The 22,230-nt window shown below is 34.5% G+C and overlaps 1 protein-coding gene across 4 annotated transcripts in view; it reads right to left on the minus strand.

Annotated features, from left to right (window-relative positions):
* Positions 1-6,287: 6,287 nt before the first annotated feature.
* The window catches only part of LOC117929616 (protein ENHANCED DISEASE RESISTANCE 2-like), a 51,372-nt gene continuing 35,429 nt past the window's right edge, over positions 6,288-22,230 (minus strand). For 3 of the 4 annotated variants that reach the window (XM_034849976.1, XM_034849969.1, XM_034849984.1), the window contains 5 exons: positions 13,938-13,982; positions 13,712-13,852; positions 11,690-11,785; positions 11,486-11,587; positions 8,659-8,876 (listed from right to left, as the gene is read on the minus strand). In XM_034849976.1, the coding sequence (XP_034705867.1) occupies positions 8,766-8,876; positions 11,486-11,587; positions 11,690-11,785; positions 13,712-13,852; positions 13,938-13,982 (495 nt within the window). In that variant the 3' untranslated portion in view covers positions 8,659-8,765. Of the gene's footprint in view, positions 7,034-8,658; positions 8,877-11,485; positions 11,588-11,689; positions 11,786-13,711; positions 13,853-13,937; positions 13,983-22,230 lie in introns of those variants that run through there. The other variant, XM_034849960.1, reaches the window with a different exon arrangement.

Genomic DNA, 22,230 nt, shown 5'->3' on the forward strand with positions numbered 1-22,230 from the left:
TCATCACTAAATTCGATATTCATGGTCCATGTATCATAGATTCAAGAGCCATTAATCATATGACTGGTAGTGCTCATTTTTTCAACACTTATGTTCCATTCCTTGGCTCCTTCAAAATTAAAATTGATGATGATTCTTTGTCCATTGTTACAGGAAAAGGCTTTATGCCTATCTCAACAAATTAGTCCAAATTTCTTTTAGTCTCTTCGTAGGTCTCCACTTATGAATGTTCAGGAACAAATCATATCACTTTTGAAAGGGAATAAGAAAATTTGTGATCTAAAATAATTCAAAGTTGTGCCAAGTTATCCTAATCTATTAGTGAAGATAACTGATAAACATGGCTGCGTAAGAGCACATTTTAGTATGTATGTCTATATTTAATCTCTTTTTAACATTATAATATTTTGTTTTATTTCATCATATTAAACCCTTTTGTTTGGATTTGATATCTTTGATATTAGTTTTTTTTTTTTTTTAAATTCTAAATTATTCTTATTCACCAAAAATCAAGATATACACTAAACTATATATATACGTGTGTGCGTGTGTGTGTATCAACCTCTCCTACTCTAAGAAAGGATAACTCTTGATAGATACAGTAGTTATTGTTGTACAAGAAGAATCCTAAAAGGAGAAAAAATCCTTACCGATTTACAATTGTACAAGAAGATTCCTAAAAGAAGAAAAATCCTATATTATAGGATTCAAACTTTCAACATTGCCCCTTAAGCTGGTAAATAGGGATTCTTTATTCATAACTTACCTATAATTCCTTAAAACGTGGTATTAGCTAACCCCTTAGCTAGAACATCTTCAAATTGGCCACCTATCCCAATATATGGAGTGCAAATAAGACCACTATCAATCTTTATAAAATTTTGATATACCTTCACATCCTTTGTTCGATCATATTGTACCATATTAGGAATGATGTTGATTTCAAACTTATGTTCATAATAAAGTCTCATGAGGCATGCCCACTTGATTTTAAGATCATCTAAAATAATCTTAAGCTATAACAATTCATAAATTCCATGCGTCATTGCTCAGAACTCTACCTTTTCACTTGATCTTTGTGACTACTAGTTGTTTTGACTTGGTAAAGTAACTAAATTTCCTGTAGGAAAAGTATGGCACCGTGAGGTTTATCTTTTATCTAAAACTGATCTAGCATCATGTGCATTCGTGTAGGCTTCCAACCGTAACTTTGTACCCCATTTGAACAATCACCCTTTATTGAAAGTTGCTTTAAGGTAATGTATGATTTGATAGATAGCTTGAAGATGAGTCTTCGGGATTATGCATAAATTGATTGACAATACTCACAACATATACAATGTCCAGTCTATTATGTGCTAGGTAAATGGGTCTACTCACTAGTCATTGGTTCATGCCACAATCTACAGTCCCATTATCCAAGGCTTATCTTAATTTGCGATTTGGTTCCCAATTTCTTTGAGAAGATGAATCACATATTTATGTTGTGAAACAAAGATACCCTCCTTGGAATAAGCCAATTTGATTCTTAAGAAATATTTCAATCTGCTAACTCTTTAATCTCAAATTCTCTTACTAAACACTATCAAAGAGCCTCATTTTCTCTACAATCATTACAAATAACAATGGTATCATCCACATCCACCAACAAAGCTACACTCCCCCTGAATTCAAATGCTTATTAAACAAAGTGTGATCACTTTGACTTTGTTTGTATTTCATTGCTAACATCACTTAAGAAAATCTCCTAAACAAATTCTCTTGGAGATTATTTTAAGCCATATAAGACTTTCTTTAATTTGCACATCTTGGCTCTACCAAGGCCTTTGTCAAAACCTAAAGGAATTTTCACATAAATCTCTTCTTCCAAGGCCTCATGCAAAGATGCGTTTTTTTTTTAATCAAATTGTTCTAAGCTCAAACCAAAATTAGCCACCAACAATAATAATACCTTCACAGTATTCATCTTACCTATGAGAGCAAAGGTTTCTTGGTAATCAACCTAATATAGGACAACCCTAGGATGATTGCCTACACTCAAGTAGGTGGGTTAGGGTTTTTATTTTTTTAGGGCATAAGAAAATGAACAAGGAATAAATTTTATGATAAAAAAAGATAAAATAAAATAAAAATAGAGAGAAAGAAGATATGAAGTAGATTGAACTTTCGAGTCTCACTAAAGCCTTCTAAGAGTTTCCCGTAGAAGAAAATCAATGGAGTTTCACCATTGAGGATTGCAACACTTGCAATTAAAAAAAAAAACATAATATAATTAACATCAATCAATTCATTACTTTGATTTATATTAATTAACCTTATTTATAGGTTTCTCTAATAAATCTAAAGTTTACTAGGATTCTAATAATTTGTTATGTGTCTAATTCTAATTGTCTTACAAACAATTAGTTAATCCTAATTTAACTCCAACATATACTAATTCTAATTTAATTTCAAGTAATAATAATCCCACTTTAATTGTAACTAATAGTAATACCCTTTCTTGATGTACATCTTAGAGATTCATCCTCATCACAACCCAGTAGGTTTGTGTGTAGTCTTTAGTTACCAACCTAATTTTATATTTTTCTAAGGATCCATCAACTTTGTACTTGATCATATATGCCCATTTATACCCAATCGGTTTCTTCCCCTTAGGAAACTCCACTATTTCCCATGTTCTATTTTGCTCCCATGCCTTCATCTCAACCCTCATGACTTGTCTCTAATTCTCATTGTTAAATGTCTTAACAAGGTTTTGTAGAGTGGTTATGGTGTGAGCAAGAAAACTTTTGTGTGATTAGGATAAGTTATCAAATGACACAAATAATGACAATTGATGTTGAGTGTATTGACTCGTACCTTTCCTAATGGCAATTACGAAATTAAGATCATTGTCAACATTTGAAGTACTAGGAGAGATAAAGTTATTACTTGGCCTCGATTTAGACTTTTGAGTATGCACGGGTTTAATGGCAGTTGTGCTTCTCCTTAGGTAAACTTGCGATGGTTTTATAGTAATAGATTATGAATCTAGTGTTAGCAAACTTGGTAGTGACAACAAGGGCCTGTTTAGGATTTGAAGGGACAAAATTCATGGGCAACACATGAAGGTCAAGCAATGGAGATGAGAGATCTTTATCTTCCAAAGGTAATGTCTTCACTTGAAGATAAAACCTCGAGAAATAATTTTCTTTTTTTTTGCAAAGGTTACATCCATAGGCATACAAAACTTTCTAGAAGAAGGATGATAACACTTGTTACCCTTTATTATAGGTAAATACCCCATAAAGACACATCTCATTGCCCTTAGATCTAACTTATCACAATTATGTGCATGCATGTGAACAAATGACACACACTTTAAAACCTTTGGACTCAGTTATAGGAGGTATGATAATTAGGAACAAAGATAAACACTTCCATGGGACTTTTGAATCCAAATACTCTAAATGACACTCGATTTGTCAAGTAGGCAATAGTTAGAACATCTTCCTCCCAATAAGATTTTGATACTTGTTTTTTGAACAATAATGTTGGAGTAACACTAAGAAGATGATTATTTTTCCTTTCAACAATCTCATTTTGTTAAAGTATATCAAGATACAAAGACTCATGAGTTATCCCCTCTTTTTTGAAGTATAGGGACAAGACTTGATTGAAGTAATCCCTTTCATTATCAGTTTTGACCCTTTTTATACAAATCTCGAATTGATTTTTAACCATGGAATGAAAAATGGAAAATATATTGCTCACTTTAAACTTTCATTTTAACAGGAAAATCCATGTTACTCTTGTACAATCATTAATGAATGACACAAACCATTTAGTACTAGAAACATTCAGAACTTGAGGCAATCCTTAAATATTACAATGCACCAAAGTAAATGGAAAGGAAGTTCTTGTATTACTCAAGGGAAACAAAACACATTGATGCTTGGTGAATTCATAGATGTCACAATGAAAAGTGTTTACATCCACTAATTTAAATAATATAGGAAACATAGTTTGAAGAATTTTAAACGAGGGATGCCCAAGATGAAGGTGATGGAACGAAATTACCTTTTATTGGAAGGTGTAATTTCGGTTAAGAAGCATAGATAAGACTAGTTTGTTTTGCTAACACACCCATTAGTTTTTTTCAAGGTAGTAAAGCCCATCATTTGCCCTAGCAAGCCCAATTATCTTCCTACAGCTTGGTTTTAAAACACAATAATTTTGGAAAAAGGTTATACAATATTTTGGATCTTTGGTTAATTATTGATTGATATAAGGTTAATTAGAAGTTTAGGTACATGTAACACATCTTGTAAAATAATAGACTAGGTGAGAATAATTTTTCCTTGACCAACAACTATGGTCAAGGAACCATTAACAATAGAAATCTTTTTATTTTTAGGGTAAGGACTATATTAAGGGAAATAATGAGAAGAGTGGGTCATGTGGTCTATGGACCTTGAGTCAATGACCTAAGAGTCAATGAAGGACAAATTCGAGGCCCTTAAAGCATGAGAAATGGAAGACTTACCTGTTTGTGCAAAAGAACACATACCCTAGTGTTTACTAAGAGTATGTAAAAATTTTCTCAGCCTTTTTATCTCTTCCTTGTTTAGTTCTCCAAATTCTTCTTCTTCATTGTTGGTGTGTTAGGGCTTCTTACAATAGGTACACCAAAGTTCTTCATGGTTGAGATTCTTTGACCTATTAGAATGCCCAGTTTTTCTAAAAAGATTTAGGTTGAATCTATTTGGCTCTACAACAACCAGGGTAGAACCATCAATAGAAGATGGTTCGAGCATCACATCTTTCCGACTTTCTTCAACACGAATGATGGAGATGACAACATTCATGGATGAAAGTGCTTTTTTCTCCCTAGAACTTGGACTCACACTTGATCGAACTCCACATTGAGTCAGGTAAGAAATTTAAAATTTTGTTTTTTTTCCACAATTTTTTTTTTTTTAACATTATTGCATCTTCACTTCATTTCATTTGAATGTTCTATTAGTAGTCAATTTTCAACCATAAATTCTTCATGATATTGGCATATTTGGTTACAAATTTGGTTCTTTGTTTTGTGGCTGAAATTTTCACCTTAATTTAAAAGATTTGAGCAGAATCTCGTACATTTGAATAGATTTGTCAAATGGCTTCACAAATTTCCTTAGCCGTTGTAAAAAGCATACATGTTTTGCAAATGTAAGGGGTCATTGAATTCCATAACCAAAACATGATCATGGAATCCTCTTCATCCAAACTTTGGATTTTGGATCTTTAGGCTTTGGTCTTGTGCTAATTAAATGACGTAGTTTTCCTTTGCCCTTTAGGAAGGTTCACACCAATGGAGACTATTCAAGATAATTCTTCTCAGTAAGTAGGTAAGCAGCTTGGAGGTTCTGTAGTTCCCTTGTGGTTTGGCTTAGCAATGCTTTAACTATCGCCTTAGTAGAATTGGTGGTAGGAGTATGGTTTGACATTTCTGACAAATAATAGTGATGAACACAAACAAAATGAATAAAAAAGAAATTGCTAATGAAGGTTAAGGAATCAAACATGGCAATGAAGGTTAAGGAATCAAAACACCACACAGAAACAATCAAACAAGGACATGTGGCACTCAAAGTTTTCACCAAGCATACAAAGAACCTAGAGGTGGCTCTAATACCATGTGAAATTCTGAATAATTCTTATTCATTAAAAATCAAGAGATACATCAAATATATATATATATATATATATATATATATATATATATATATATATATATAGCCTCCCCTATTCTAGGAAAGGATAATTTTTTATACACACGTGAATTCAAATCAATTCAAATTTTCTAATAACTAATTTACAACTTTACAAAAGGTGAAAAAGTCCTAATTAATTTATAGTTGTACAAAAAAAATACTAAAAGGAGAAAATTTCCTAACTAATTTACAGTTGTACAAGAAAAGATTAAATTATAGGACTCAAACTTTCAAGGGATTCTTCCTTTGATCAATCCTTTAGTCTACTCAAACCCACCTTGGGTTTATCTAATTCAAATTTTCTTATGTGTAGTTTTTCTCTGATTTAAATAGCAATAATCTCTTAAAATAGTAAATTATAACTTACGGATGCAACCAAGAAATTGACCCTACTACCATGGACAATGTATATAATGCAAACAAAATTCTTCATCTTCTTCTAGAGCTTGCCCAATCCAAAGCAAAAATTTCAACCACGATTATTTAATTCTGAGGGTGGGTTGCAGGTATATTCACTTTGTCAAAGGATACCTAAAACCGGTTCTGACAAAGGTAGCTGAGAAAGTAATTTCAAGTTATTATCAACTCCAAAGAATATCTGCAACACATAATGCAGGTTTCACCTAACAACCTCATTTGATTTGTTCAATGTTATCATATTGTTTTTTTTTTGTTTTTCCTTTACTTAGATCACCCATTTTACTCATTCAAGTAATGCAGTAAGAACAACCGTGCGCATGCTAGGAAGCTTGATACGATTAGCCCAAGGTATGTCGCCCTTCATGGACTTTCCAACATGACCTTCGTAGTTATACAATGCTCGGGATTTCAACTCTGGTAATGTTGTTGTAGCACATGCAAGGCTGACGTTCAGAAATGAGGTCACCAGACTAGATGCCATCACAGCCATTCTCTGCATTGAATCATCCATGACCATCTCGGCCATTGTCGACAGTGTCGGGAATGCTCTGCACTCCAATTTTACAGAGAATCCTGATCAAGAATGTATCCTCAGTCTGTGTGTCCATAGTTAAGCTAGACTGTTAATGTTGATATGATGTTCATATGCATGGCCTACTTTGACTCTATTTCAACGACTTAGTGTGTGAAATCTTAACTACACTACAACATAGATGCCAAGCAAGAGAGGTTGATCCTGGAGAAGCTGAGTTCTATGGATGAATTTCCGAACATAATCAGCATACATGGATCAATAACCGGATGAGAATGGACGTCGAACAAGCTGCGGCTCATGAGCAGGTGGGTGTTTAATGTTTATCCCCTCACCAACCCTACAGAAAAATGAAAGTTGAATTCGTTACGTATCATGTTTACTTGAATTTAGTTAAAATATCAAAATATAAATATTATATTTTTAAAAAAATATAAACGAAACTATTAAGTTTATGTTCGGTAAAACTTAATATTTATTACTTAATAACTTAAATTGATTTTAAGTTAAATTATAGTTAAGTTATTGACTTAAAATTTATTATTTAATTCTTAAAGTATTAAGGTTGTTTGATAAAATTAATTTAAAATTTATTTTAAATCATTAATTAATATATTTTTCTTTATAAATTATAATTGAAGTAAAGAAGATCGAGCAATAACAGAAGTCATAGAGTAGCAAAAGACATTATGGAGGTAATTAGAGTACATGAGGTAAAAATAAAAAATGAAATGTGTATTTATGAGTAAGTTAATTATTTTTATTTATTACTTAAAGTTGTTTTTAACTTTAAATCGTATCATTAATTTATTTTACCAAATACACTCAATTTATCTAATGATTTAAATTAAATTATTTAAATTGATTTATCATACATCCACTAAAAATTAGGTTTTAAATAAGATAATAATTTATTTAATTAAAGCTTGGTTTGTACAGTGAAATAAAGAAATTATTAAAATTTAAAATTTTCATATCCATTTTGATAATTACATGATACTTTTTATTAATATTTGCAACTCACAATATAATTGAGACGAAAATTTATGAAGTTTTCAATGATTATTTTTTACAACATTTCATTTATTTATTTATTCCGTTTTTTAGGGTAAGAATTATAATAATAGAAAATTTAATTAATCTTTAATAATAAGATGCTGATCATGTCTATACTTTTATTTTGGTGGGTCCCGCTTGGAAATAAAAATAGATTTTATTCGAGGCTGACCAAAAACTGGGCAAGGCCAATGTATCCACCTCTGCCATCATCTCCTCCGAAATGATCATATATTACCCTCGTCTCCACCTCCCACCTCTCCCCATTTCTCCTCACTTCCAACTCGCCCACGGCTCCCCACCTCCCCCACCGCCCTCCTCCACTGCTCCACCCCCGCCACCCCACTACCACCACGTGGCGGGCTTCTACTAACCCTGATGAAATCCAATAGGCATTTGGATACAGTTCTAATTTTATTTTTTATTTTAAAAATAAAAACTTACATACAAAATATAAAAACCCTTATATAAAAAAAATAGAAATTTACCTTACAATCCAAAAAAATAAATAAAAAATAAAAAATGAAAACACATCTAAACATGCACTAACTAATTCATTCTTTTTTCTTTTTCTTCCTCTTTATTTTTATTTTTTAAAAAATTATAAAATAAAAAAGATTATTCATGTTAGACAGCCCAATGGCCAAATATAACCATGTTATGTTACTAAAGAGAAAAGCTAATACCAGTATCATCGTTATTATCCAACAGTGTAGTAGGATTTCAATGATTAAAATTGATTTTCTAACTTTTCATGAATCTAAGACCTTGGAAATATATACTAAAGAACTTTCCCACAAAAAAAGGAAAAAAACAAGAAAGAAAAAGGAAAAAGGAATGAAGTCTAGTGTTTGCCATTGAGGAAAATAAGAAAATCCAAGGGAAGAAAGAGAAAGAAAAGAGCAAGACTAGTAAATGGGAGATGTAATGTATTGAATTGGGAAGTCAATATTGATATACATATGTGTGCATACCTGAACAAACAAAAGATTTTGTATAAAATTCAATGTTTCAACTCAAGCACATGTATCTGGGTCCAATTTTGGGACTATAGCTGATGAAAGCTCTACATGGGAAACCCGGACGGCGCCGATCAACCTCTCCGGCAACTCATCCACCGTGTTTGCCTGAGAATCAAATACGACAACATCAGAAAAATTTTCATATAAGACACCAACTACTAGGACACATGATGAACCTTAGCACAACAACTCTGGTATGAACAAAGCTTCAAGGAACCATAATCTCAGAAGAATCATCTTATTATCATTGTTCCTGCTATTTCAACACAATGTTTGCCTATACTAAACATGTCAGGAGATATGTAGCATGAACATGGATGGACATGCCAGTGAAAATGTGATACGAATGTGACAACAAACAACCAACCCTGAAAAATAAAAGATAAGAAATATGCTTCAGAGAACTGACTTGATCCACTTATAAAAATCAACTGATCTTTGTGCTTGCTCACTAAATCACAAAGTGTCGGTTTAAATACACTTTTTGTTTTCTGTTTTTAAGAATAGAAAATGATAACAATTTCTATATAAAATATAAAAACTCTTGGACACTTATATTGAAAATACAGTGATTTTTAAAAATTAATTAAAAATTTTTAGATATTAAAAAAAATTTTACTGACTCAAACTTAAAAAGTTTTCAAAGTAATTTTTAAGGATATAAGGTGAGTCTAATTATTTTTGTACAAGAGTTTTTACTTCTTATATAGAAGTTTCTAATTTTAAAAACAAAAAACAAAAAATGTATCCAACCAATGCCCACTCTTTACTCATCAAAGAATCTAGAAGACGAGTGAATAGGTTGAAAAATTGGAAGGGATAAGAATTTTGGTGGGGTGATTAGGTGCCGGTTTTATTCATAGAGTTATTTGAAAGTATTGGAAGAATCCATAATCCACCAAAGAGAGGACCATTATGCTTGCCTTTCTTCTGTAATTTTATTGGGACAGAATAGAATCTCCCGGAGGCCCAAACTTTTGAGTGTTTTCCTTGGGGTTTTCCCTATGGCTGGTAGCAATTAGCAAATGCTCCAGGGCATTACAAGGCTTGAGAGGGTTATAGGTTTTTAAAAGGAGATTATTAGATGTAGTACTGGTAAGAAGTTGAATGGGTTTCAAGATTGCGTCCAAATTTTTGGATAGAAAGAGAACGTCTTCTTTTTAATGACTAGAGGTAAAAGTGGGGTATTCTGGGGGTGTAACCTGAAATATATGTGCAGCACAAACCACATTAAAGCACCAAAAGGTTTCTTCCACCCATATTCATGTACAAAAGCTAAGGAAATCAAAAGTATTTTCTCCAAGAAATAAACATCCAAGAATAATATCCTACAATTTCTAGACTGGAGTTTCAATGCCTTTACAAGTCCTTTCACAATGCTCCTTCCATAAGCACTAAGCCAACTATAATGTTAAGTCTTCCACCTTTCCTCCTATCCTCTCTACAAACTCATAATGCCCACTGGACAGATGCTCCTTGCTCATAGGTGGTGGGAAGCACCTGAAACTTCCAAAAAGGATCAAGATTGCAGATCATAAGTCTCAAGCCTCTGTACCACAGAAAGAGATGAATACACTTTGCCATCCTTCTTAACATACAACACTGATTAGCAATGATTCTTCCCCTGCTCACCAGTGGGCATGGTAAACTTCATTTCCCAAACTGCTGTAATCATGAAGAGTGCCACTGTCGCATGTGCCAAAAAACCCCAAATCTCCTGGATAGCCAACATCGCCTATTCCCTATCGCCACAAAAAAGTGATTTACCAAAAAAAAAAAATTATATTCGAAGTCAGGTTCCCCTCAATTGCATCAACTGTGCCCCAATTCATCCTTAGATAAAAGTGATTCAGCAGATGTTCTACTTTTATCTGAAGTAAGATTCCACTCAATTGCATCGCCTCAGCCCTAGTTTTCCACCCCACTACACAACAGATCACTTCAATATTTCCCAATTGTGAAGAACCCTGGCAAAGCTTGGACTGAAGTTTCTCCCACTCTTCTCTCCAACCTAACAATCCAGTACTCTCCCTTCTCTACTTAACTGTAACTCTGAACAGATTAGGAGATCACTCTTTTCAACAGTGTCTTCCCTGACCCATCATCGTGCCATAACAACAACTGAGCAAAACCGCACAAACCCCTTTCTCACACCTTCCACAACTGTATCCCAACAAATCCCCTACCTCTCGTGAACACAAAACTCCTTCCCTCAAATATCCTTTAACACTAATTTCATCCACTAACTTTTTCTTCCGCAAATCTTCAAAGCTATTTCCTAACAATGTTCTACTCATCCCTCCACTTTCAACAAACAGACCACACATTTAACCAAGTGGGTCTTTCTTGCCTCCCCATCCCTTCCCATTAAAGTTCCTCTGCAACTCACCAAGTTGGTATATAAGTGATGATTTTAGTAATATAAAAAAACTGACATTCCTGTAAGTCATTCAAATTAAAAAGTTTCTTGAATCAGATAATATATATATATATATATATATATAGTTATTTTTAAAATAATATAAGCAGGTTCCAGGGCTGGTGCAACAACTTGGCAGGTTTAAACTTTGTCATCTCTAATTAGACAGTCAGTACATGATGAGCTCTCCTGTAAGTGAATCCTTGCTTATGTCATTGAATATAATCAACAACTTATGTAGGAAGTCCTGATCAACACTCAGTAAAGATGGTCCAGATTAATAAAGAGAACATACCTGTACAAGGAAAGCCATGTCAACAACCAATGTTGTAATTACACCACATACAAGGCCCAAAACTCCATTGGCAACAGTTGAAGAACCAATGTCAACATCAATCTGCAGAAAATTGAGTGATGTTAAACTACAGTGTTCCTGAATCGGTTTCAGAATTTTTCTGAAGGTAAAATCATATACTATAGAATTTAGAAGGGCCTTTACCTCCAAGTACTTTGGACCACGGATATAATTGCAATCAACTGCTTTTCCTAATAAACAAGGGGTGCTTCCAACACTCTGGCGCACAATCCATGAACCCTGCATGGTACAGGATTGAAAGAACAAACTCAGAAGATATGGATGTCAAAGAGCACAAAGAACCAGAAAACAGAATTGGAATAATACCCTAGTGAGGATGAAGAGGAAAAACTGCCCACATCAATATAATGTTTCATGAAAATGAGATGGCATATTTTTTAAGGGCCATCAAGAAATCCATTGGATACCAGCCACTAATGCATCCTAAGGCAGTGAACTATGTTGAGCCAACATGAAAATCCATAAATAGGACAGGTTCAGTTCAATGACTTAATAGTTTGAACTGAAACTTGGGAATGTTTAAGGTCCAGATGGTGAATTTGGGCTGGGTTCAAATATTTACTAACCCACCCAAGCAAAACCAAGAAATGCTTGAGAAAGCAAAGTTAGTTTAACCAAAATAAATATATTGCATTATTATGATAGGTCCTAAGTAACCATGGGAATGGTGAGTTATAAAAGGTTTGAGGGGAGAGCAAAAAGAACTAAAAAGAGAGCAGATGGAGAGAGATGATAGTGCCCCAAGGACGGATTAAGCCATCACAGGAAATCTCAACGACTCAAGATGGATGAAGAGCACTCATTAGATAAAAAAGAAATCCTTCGATGAGCCCTCTACAACCCTTTATGTTGAACAACCGATTATCCTAAAAGCATAAGTTTGTAGTAGGCCCACAATGTATATCATGCACTCTAACACCCTCCTTTACATGTAGCCTTCGTTAGGCTTACACTTCGGGCTTATATGTGAGGTTAATAAACTGAGGAAATAAAGTAGCTTCATTTGGGCTTAATAAATCGAGGAAATAAAGATGTCATGATGTTTGGGGACATGACCTCCCACCAAATAAGGCTTTGATATAATGTTGGTGAACCAATTATCCTAAAAGTTTAAACTTGTAAGATTTGAGCACATGATATATATCATTATTTAAGAGCCTATAGTCATAGACTTAACCAATGAGAGGTCTTTGATAGTTATTGACTTGGGAGGCCCATGCTAACCACAAGAACATGCACAACCAATCAAAGATCTCCTGGGCATATTGATCAAGGGCCACGACTTGGCCTGTCACAGGAACAGGTCAACCTCTAATATAGTGCATCAAACATAAATGGTGACATGCCCTTTGGACATGGTGATCCCCTCTCTTAATTCAGTTGGAATGGGTATAATTCATGCATAATCCATTACTCTCGAGGAGCGTCCAACTCTATACACCAAATCAAGATCCTTGAACCAATTTCAAGTCATCAATAATAGCATCTAACCAATGGATCAGCACTCCTGTTAAGTGTCACTTGCATCTTAGCACATGAAGCAAATTGTCACATACTAATACAAAATTTGGATATGGTCATGTAATGTAAGATACTTGGCGCAGTTCAATGAGAATGCACATATGCATGGGTCGACAAGGAGAGTGTAAATTAGACTTAACAACCTGCAGTTAGTTATTTAAGTAATTTATGGAAGCAACTTGTAGAAACAATTAAGCATTTAATCAATTGAAATGTGCATGGATCCAGTTGAACAAACATAATAGTAATAATTAAGAAGTAAATTAATATGATAAAACCTGATTACCACTGCAACTTCAAGCATGACTTTACATGCTTGCTAACAATTTATTATCCACCCAAACCACATTATGAAAGAAGTGCAAATGCACATGTGTGGCATCCTATCTTAATTCTATACTTTTGGAGCATAAAAGATCTGCTAAGAAGTAATCAGTATGATCATCTAAATATAAATTATTGAGCCATACAGGTGGACATAAAAGGGGTGATCGCTTCACAGGTAATAGACAGACTTCTGTGACACAAATTATTAAGCAACACAAGCGGGAGTGAGGACTGCTTGTAACAGTCAGTGACATTCTATTTGAGCATCCTTCAAAAACTGGAAAATGTAGAAAGTACCTTGGGAACTGATGGGATGAGTTTCAGCCTGCTATTTCGGAATTCATCATCACCATCAACAAATCGTTGCAACAGGGATCCAGTTACTAATTCCTTACTTACAAAATAAAATACCATACTGTAGTGTGTTGAACCGGGTACCTGTAAGATTACAACTTTTACTTCTCTTCCAGCATGCAGAAACACCTAGTTAAAAATTAAAATGTTATGAAGAAAAGCAACTTACTTGGAGGTTTATGACGATAGAGAAAAGTCCTTTCTCTGATGCAACCTACACAGACATTTATAAACAAGAACACAGTTATATTCTAGCACATAAAGTAATAAAAAATACATAGAATAAATATTTTTCAGTATATTTATATTGGATTAAGTGGTATAAATTCTAAGATAATAAACAGATGATAGAACCCTGATCCTATAAACAAGTTGTGTATGATTCAATGGAGAACCAACTTATTCAGTTTGGTCAAGTAAAATTTTTTATGATTAGGCCAATATGAGCCTAGCTTCCTAAGAGGATATTCCAGGACAGATAATCCAGATTTGAAAAGCTTCTCCTTAGGCTGTAGAAAGAAAACATTCCTCAACAATACACCGACCACACACAAACGAAAAAAAAGGTGGGGGGTGGGGGGAAGAGTGATGTAGGACAACACTAGGATACTTACCTACAATCAAATAGTTGGGCTAGGGTTTTTAATTTTTTAGGGTTTAAGGAGAGGAACAAGGGATAAAAATTATGGTAAAGAAAGATAAAACAAAAAATATAGAGAAAGAAGATAAGAAGAAGAAAGGATAGAAACCTTAGAAGTCTTACTAAGACCTTCTAGGAGTCTCACCTAGAAGAAAATTAATGGAGTCCCACCATTGAAAATTGCAAAGTATGCAAAAAAACATGGTATTATTAATCATCAATACATTACTTTGATTTACATCGATTAGCCTTATTTATAGGCTTCTCTAAGAAATCCAAGTCTACTAAGATTCTAATAATGTCATATATAAGACCTAATTCTAATTGTCCAATAATGTAATTAGCTACTCCTAATTTAACTCTAGCAAATGCTAATCCTAATTTAATTCCAACTAATATTAATCCTACTTTAATTGCAACTAATACTAATTCATTTTCTTGATATTTATCTTAAAGATTCATCCTCATCAAAGGGACAGCCCCACAACTAGGTTATTGATTGTCATCATTACTACAGATGCACTGATATTTATCCATGGATACAACTGGTCATCATTTACCATGCATTGACTGAACATCCATTATTATGAACTCAAATACACATAGCAATAACTTATCTTAAAAATGAATATTCCCAAGATAAGTGAGGCTACACCATTAAACATGAGTAGTCTATTGGACTAGTAAACCTTTGAAGGAAATTTTTATATTGTAATCAATTGAAACATAGAAAATGATAGCTCAGGCTTACAACAAACAAGCACAGGCTTGGACAACTGAACTTGTGCTAACAAGAACTTCTTTTCCAAGGATTCTACTTTGCAGAAAAAAGTGCAACCAAAATATTTTACAGGATCCTCCCCTGTAACATAATTCTCATAAGAAGCACTAGGATTAAATTTGTAGGTTCTATTTAGTAGATCACCTACAAATCCAACTGGTCAAATTATCCTGGGCTAAAAGTAGTGGAAAACAAGACATTCAAAAGAAATTGAGCTTGTCTAATGTTTTCTTTAGCCCATGTCTATTTGTCACCCACTTTTCCTAATTGGAAAGTTTGGTCTTTGACATCTTTAGGATAGTTCTCAGTTAGTTCCTGCTTTAATGTTATCTCCATTTTTATCAATGTGGCCTCTTTTATTCCCACAAATTTCATTTGGAAATCCAAAGTTTCACCAAAAGTCTTCACTTTTGCATGACTTGTGGCAAAAAGGCCAATACTAATGACTTGCTCCAATGGAGAAGGACCATACAAAACACTTAGCTTGGAATGGTGTGTATGAGCAGGGAGTCTATAGATCATTTTTCTGTTACATTGCCCCGTAGCATTGACATTAAGATGTAGAATATTTCGACTTGTAGGAATTCATTGGGTTCCACCTGGACAGGTGGAGGCAATGTTGATTATATTCTTTAGAGGTTTTGGAGGACTTCCTCAAGGCAGGAATCTTTGTGTGTTGCCAACCTCACTTTGATTTGGACTACTTGGCAGGAAAGGAGTGCAAGAATTTCTAAGGGTAGGTAGAGGTCTCGAGAAACAATTTAGGACTTATTTTACTTCTCTTCTTCCTTGTGGGCTTCCACCAATGAAGGTTTTTTAAGCTTTATTCGGCTAGATTGGAACCTAGTTTGCAGAACCACGAGGTTGACTGAGGAGATACTTTTGAATGACTACCACCTTCAATGGGTTTTGCTCCGTTTACTTTTTATAGATGTTCTTTGGGCAACCCAAGGTAGTTAGGAACAAAAAGATTGCTTAGGGATCACTTTCGCAGTGTTAAGAGTATCTCTAAACATGCAGGTCGAGATTCAGCCATTAAGGCAAAAATTCTAGCCCTTTCAAAAGGTGATTCTACTATTGTCATACCATGGCAAGGAGGAAGATTTTGGAAGTTTGATGGGTGGTTATGCCAAATTATTCATATTTTTTCAGAGTTAAGATGTACCTCAGGTTCCTCACTTAGGCAATCATGTGGCAAATACATTAGCAAACCATGGAGCTAGACATATGCTATCTTTTGCAGGAGATTTTATACCTCATGAATTTTAGCTAGATTTGACTTATTGAACTGGTATACACTAACCCACCTTCTTGATCAAACTTTGTATAGAGGATTGTGTAATGAAGAATTTCTCATCCTTCTTTGTGCTTACTATGTTAAAAAGAAAAAGAAAAAAAAAAACTTGTAACTTAGCATTGTGATCAGTAGGATTTAAAACCAAAACTCATTCACTGAGATCCTACAAAATAAATGTTCTTATAGATTTTGTTATTTAATTGATTGAAAGAATGTTTATTTGTGTTCCAATATCAGTTTCGTCTTACTCTTGCCTATCTTTAACAAAAAATGAAAAAAAAGGGGGAAAGAAGGGGAAAAAATCAGTTTCTTCTTACTCTTCCTACACATATTTTCTTTTCAGTCATAATTTGGACCAAGTTTCACAGGTAGTTTCTATATCATACTTTGTTACTGATCAAGGGCCTTTAGGAAAAGCAACAACAGCATAGTAATTTGCTTAACTTGCAGGCACAAAGAATAGGGCATGAAGGAAGGAATCATTCTGTTTGGAAGGAAGGAGTTGATAAAAACAATAAATCCAATAGTGATATTGAGAAGGTGTAGCTACTGAAATACAAGAACACCAAAATACAAGAATAAACAGGAGGTCATCAGCCCTAAGACAGCCCAGAAGGCTTCTGATCAGAAAGGAAAATAATAACACCACCAAAATGAGTAATAAATGGTAGCAGAGCTTACTAGGTCCATGCACAAGTGACTCATATAGATCATCTTATTAGATGGGATGTTGTTTGTAGGCCAAAGGAGTTGGGAGGTTTGGGTTTCGGGAAGACTTCTTTGAGAAATATTGCTCTCTTAGGGAAATGGCTCTGGAGGTTTCCTAGAGAAAGAAATGGTCTTTGGCATAAGGTTATTGCGAGTATTTATGGGACACATCCTAATGGATGGGACGCCAACATGGTGGTTAGATAGCCACACAGATGTCCTTGGAAGGCTATTGCTCAAATTTTCCAGGATTTCTCCCCTTTTGCCTGCCTAGTGGTAGGGAATGGGGAGAGAATTCGTTTTTGGGAAGATCTTTGGTAGGGTAACCAAACTTTGTGCTCTCAATTTGCTGGTCTTTATAAAGTGATTTCTGTGAAAAACCTCACTGTCTCAAATGTCCTTGGCAATTCATTTCTACTGTCTTGGAATTTTAATTTTCATCGCAATCTTACTGATACAGAAATTGATCTCCTTTAGAAATTAATGTCCTCCCTTAGTTCAATGCTTTTCTCTCCTTCTTTGGCAAATTCAAGAGCTTGGTCTTTGTCATCATCGAGCTTGTTTTCAGTGAAATCTTTTTTCTTGGCCTTATCAAAAGTCTCAAATCCTATCTTGTTCCTTCCGGCCAAGTTTTTGTGGAATTCAAAAGCCCCTTCAAAGGTTAAGGCCCTCGCTTGGTTAGTAGTACATGGGAAGGTAAACACCAATGACAAGTTGCAATTGAGAAGACCCTACAAATCCCTCTGTCCTCAATGGTGCATTCTTTGCAAAGGAAATGGAGAATTGATCGACCACCTTTTTCTTCATTGTCCTGTTACCATTGGACTCTGGCACAAGCTGTTCAATCTAGCAGGTTTGGCTTGGGTCCCTCCAAGGAGTATTGTGGACATGATGGTTATTGCTTTTAAAGGTTTGGGGAATTCATTAAGAGGCAAGACACTTTGGCAAATCGTTTGCCTTACTTTGTTATGGATGGTGTGGCAAGAGAGAAACAATAGGATTTTTGAGGATAAGGGGAGAACGGAAGAGATGTTATGGGATTTGCTTCTTTTCTTTTCTTCTCTTTGGGCCTCTTGTACTGCAGCTTTTAGCGGAGTTCCTCTTAGTGTTTTACAACTCAACTGGACTGCGGTTTGCGCTTCAAAAGTTTGAGAGTGTTCTTTGTTTTTAGTTTTCTAAAGTTGGGTGTTTTCTCTTTTGCTAAGTTTTTGTTTTTGTGGGAAGGACCTCTCATCCTTCTATTGTTTTCTTCTCTTTCTCTTGTATCTCTTCTTTCTCTTGTATCTTTTCTTCTTTTAATATAAATTTCTTCGTTTCTCATCAAAATATATATATGTATATATATATATATATAGATGATGTGGAATTTAGAAGGAAAAATAATATTAAAGTTTAACATGCTTGGGTCAACAGAACTTAATCCATCAAAGGTCCAATGGTCATATAAACTGGATTCTAGTGATTACAAACACCTATAATACTTCTTCACACAATTCTAAAGCATTTAAACATATTGCCAGTAATTTGCACAGAAACCTTCAATTCATCTAGTACTAGCCCAATAAATGCCAAAAGTTTTTCATCCTTTCCTACGCTACCTGGAAGCAAAAATGCACTAAGCTAGGACAAGCTGAAAAAAATTGATGGAAACTAGGGTTTAATTGTGTATCCATATAAAATGCTCTACCACTAAGCTAGGACATATGCTATTTGATTAATATAAGTAATTATAATACTTAGATGAATCTCACATTAATGATAAGTTATTGAGTATAAGCATAATCAATCTTTTGTATTATTATTAATTCTTTCTTTTTTCTATTCGTATATTCTCAAAAGGGTGCCTTTGAATTAAATTTCTAGCTCCCCCCTGACTACGAAATCCATAAGCTTTAGTGACCTTAAAATTTTCCTCCTGCTTTATGTCCATGCAAAGTCTGAAATACACACCGATAAAGTATGTGTAGTATCAGAAAGGTTCAATACAAGACCAGAACCTTAAAATATAAAGAATTTGTCAAAAAAAAAAAAAATGTTCCCGGACAAGACTTGATCATACCATCAAATATCACAAGCATCCCCAGCCAAAAAAATAAAAAATAGAAGTTCCATGTTCTCTCTTCTTTAGTATTTCCCTATCTCATCTCCTTCTTGGCTAAACCCTTGACCCAAGATTTTATCACAACAGAGCATGGAATTGACAATTCCGAAGGATAGCAATACATGCATGAGAAGATAGATCAAAGGATCATGTCTGGTTTGAACTCATTCAAAACAATCAGAGTGGTCCTTAGGGCAACTGCATAGGATGTCCAGTCCCCAGGTTGCCCTTGTCAAGGATCCATCACTTGAACCTTGAAGCTGCTTCTCTTGGCCACTTAGTTCCATGTACCTTCCTTTAACTTTGATCATGCCTGTCTTTGCACCCCTGGAGATATTTCACAAGTCTCATAGGTCAACAAAACCATACTGCAACCACCTCCAATGAAGGTCTTAAAAGCATAGCTACTTTTTATAAGATGTTAAAAGTGGTTGACATATTCTCATATCATGAAATTGGATAATGCTGATAATTGAAGGTCTACCTATCACACACGACACTATGAAACACTTCAAAAGTGGAAGGTTTTCCTCTCGTACATTGTACAATAGACATGCTGGAAGTTAAAGGCTTCATGTCAACCACTATCTTTTGTTCAAATTGACAAGTTAAAAGGGCTTCCTATCAACTTTTGGGTTCTGGGCATGCCAACAGTTGAGGGACATTTGAATGCACATGGTATTTTGTAGCAAGGGCTAGTCAAAGCAATTGATGTCTAACAATAACCAATGACAACAAAAAACACTGTATATGTTACTCATATACAGTTCTTGTATGGTGCTACTTATATTGTGGCACTTATATGGGATGCTTCTGGCATGGAGATTAATCAGAGAAGGAGCCCTATCTCTACCCCTGCTAAGTGCCAAAATTGTGCAACACCCTTGAAGGGATAGTCGCATTGTGCATGTGCAACTACTGCCCTCATGTTTCATATATCTTGTCCCTTTGCTTCTTCCCTGAAGTCGAGCACCCTTCTTTATTATCAACAGATCATACAATGTTTAGATTCTCTATCATATAATATTCTAGGTTACACATAATATTTTTCATTGCTATGAGTTACATTACTCTCAGCAGTGCCAGGTTGCTAATTTTACATCCATGTAAGTAGCTAACTCCAGAAAACCTCATCAGTAAGAATTAACTAGTCTCAACTTTGTTCTCCGCTCTTTTCCCATATATACATATATTGAGGAATTGTTGCAGAGTTGCAGCCAAAATTGTTCAAAATGTGTAACAAAAAATCAAATAGATAATGCATTAGATCTATAATTTTAGGTTTCATTTAAACCCTAGCACAAAAGGAAGGGATATTAGGTGAAACATTATACAACCTGTTAATGATAACCATAGGCTTGTGAAATCACCATCACTTGCTAAATTTAGAGTTTTCTATTTCACATTCAATACTCAACTATAACAGAGGTCAACTGATACAACAATATTCTAAACAGGTCATGAAGAGTGTCATATATTTCAAGGAATACCTCACTCATAAAAGAGCAATATGGATCCTGAAGGGGTATCAAATGAGAGAGATCAAGAAGATGAGAGTACAAGAACAAAGGGACTAGAGGGCATGACAATGAGAAACTGAAGCTTATTTACAACCAATTGCAGGAGGGATCATTGATTAAATGTAGACAGAGAGAAAGCACTTGGAAGGCAAAGCTAGCTAGAAGCACCACTATACTTCCCATGAAGAGAATAGAGATAGTGGATAATGACATGAGCAAGACAGTTGCTTCAGGCTACTTTGTATGCAGCATGTTAAAATTCCTCTGTGATAACATCACACCATATGGAATCTCTGTAACGACTACAATGGATAGAAACTAAACATTGTTTTGTTACTGGAATAGAAGTATTATTGCTCCATACCACCTTGTATGGTGCAGGCAGGGACTCCATTGGCAACTTTAACCTTGCAAGGGTTGCCTCAAACACTACATTCATGTGGCTGCCTCCATGAATAATCAGTTTACATGCGTCATTCCCACAAGGCACTATGGTTTGAAATATAGAAGCACATTTTCAATCTTCCATTTCTTGCTTTAGTGTAGCAAAAATATGCCTAAGAAACAAAAGAGAAGAAAAATGAAAATAATCAATATTTAGGGGCCTTCATCATTATTCATTGTTGTCATCTCTTCCCTCTCAGCATCAATGAGTAAATTTCCTATACCATATGCCCCGCTTTCTTTGTAATAAAAATAATAGCTTTTGTGTCTATCTGTTGATCATTTTTTTTATAGGTGTGTCTATCTGTTGATCATTATACACAAGAGCTTTGTTTTTTGAACCAAAAGCTAAAACCAGCCAGCCTTATGGTTTTTCCTAATACTCTCTGCTTTCATCATATTGTCATGTAGTTGACTCCTCAGCTGGGAAGAAAATCTTTTGTTTACGGGCTATTTCAGATTCTTTTCTACTATGCTTTCTCAACATCATAAAGACAATCCATTACCATCTGTCTGTGAATTGCAATCCTCAATCCAGTTTTAAATTGAAGTTTGTCATGAATCTTCAACTCCTGTACACCAAACTTTTAGGTCCTCAAACTTTTTTACATAATCATCATCCTGCTTCCTTACTTAAGAGTGGTTAATTGATCATAAAGATCATCTTGGCAATCATGAGGAAGGCATCTTCACTTTAACATTTGTTTCATCTTGTCCCAATGAACAATTGACGATTGTTCTGAAATTCTAAGACTGTTTTCCACACTTGTCCACAATAGCAAACCATACCCATCTTTCCTCCAACATATTATACTAATCAAAGTACCTCTTCAAGGTAGCCAACTATCTAAAAAGGCCTGCAGATTAATTTTTCCAGCAAAATCTGGTACGTTATATACTGTTTTTAATATCACCAGTCATGCCATGTTGATCATGCCTTTCACGTCAACTTAACTCAATGACATCATTCA

This window comes from Vitis riparia, chromosome 2, assembly GCF_004353265.1.
Source record: "Vitis riparia cultivar Riparia Gloire de Montpellier isolate 1030 chromosome 2, EGFV_Vit.rip_1.0, whole genome shotgun sequence".
Classification (NCBI taxonomy): Eukaryota; Viridiplantae; Streptophyta; class Magnoliopsida; order Vitales; family Vitaceae; genus Vitis; species Vitis riparia.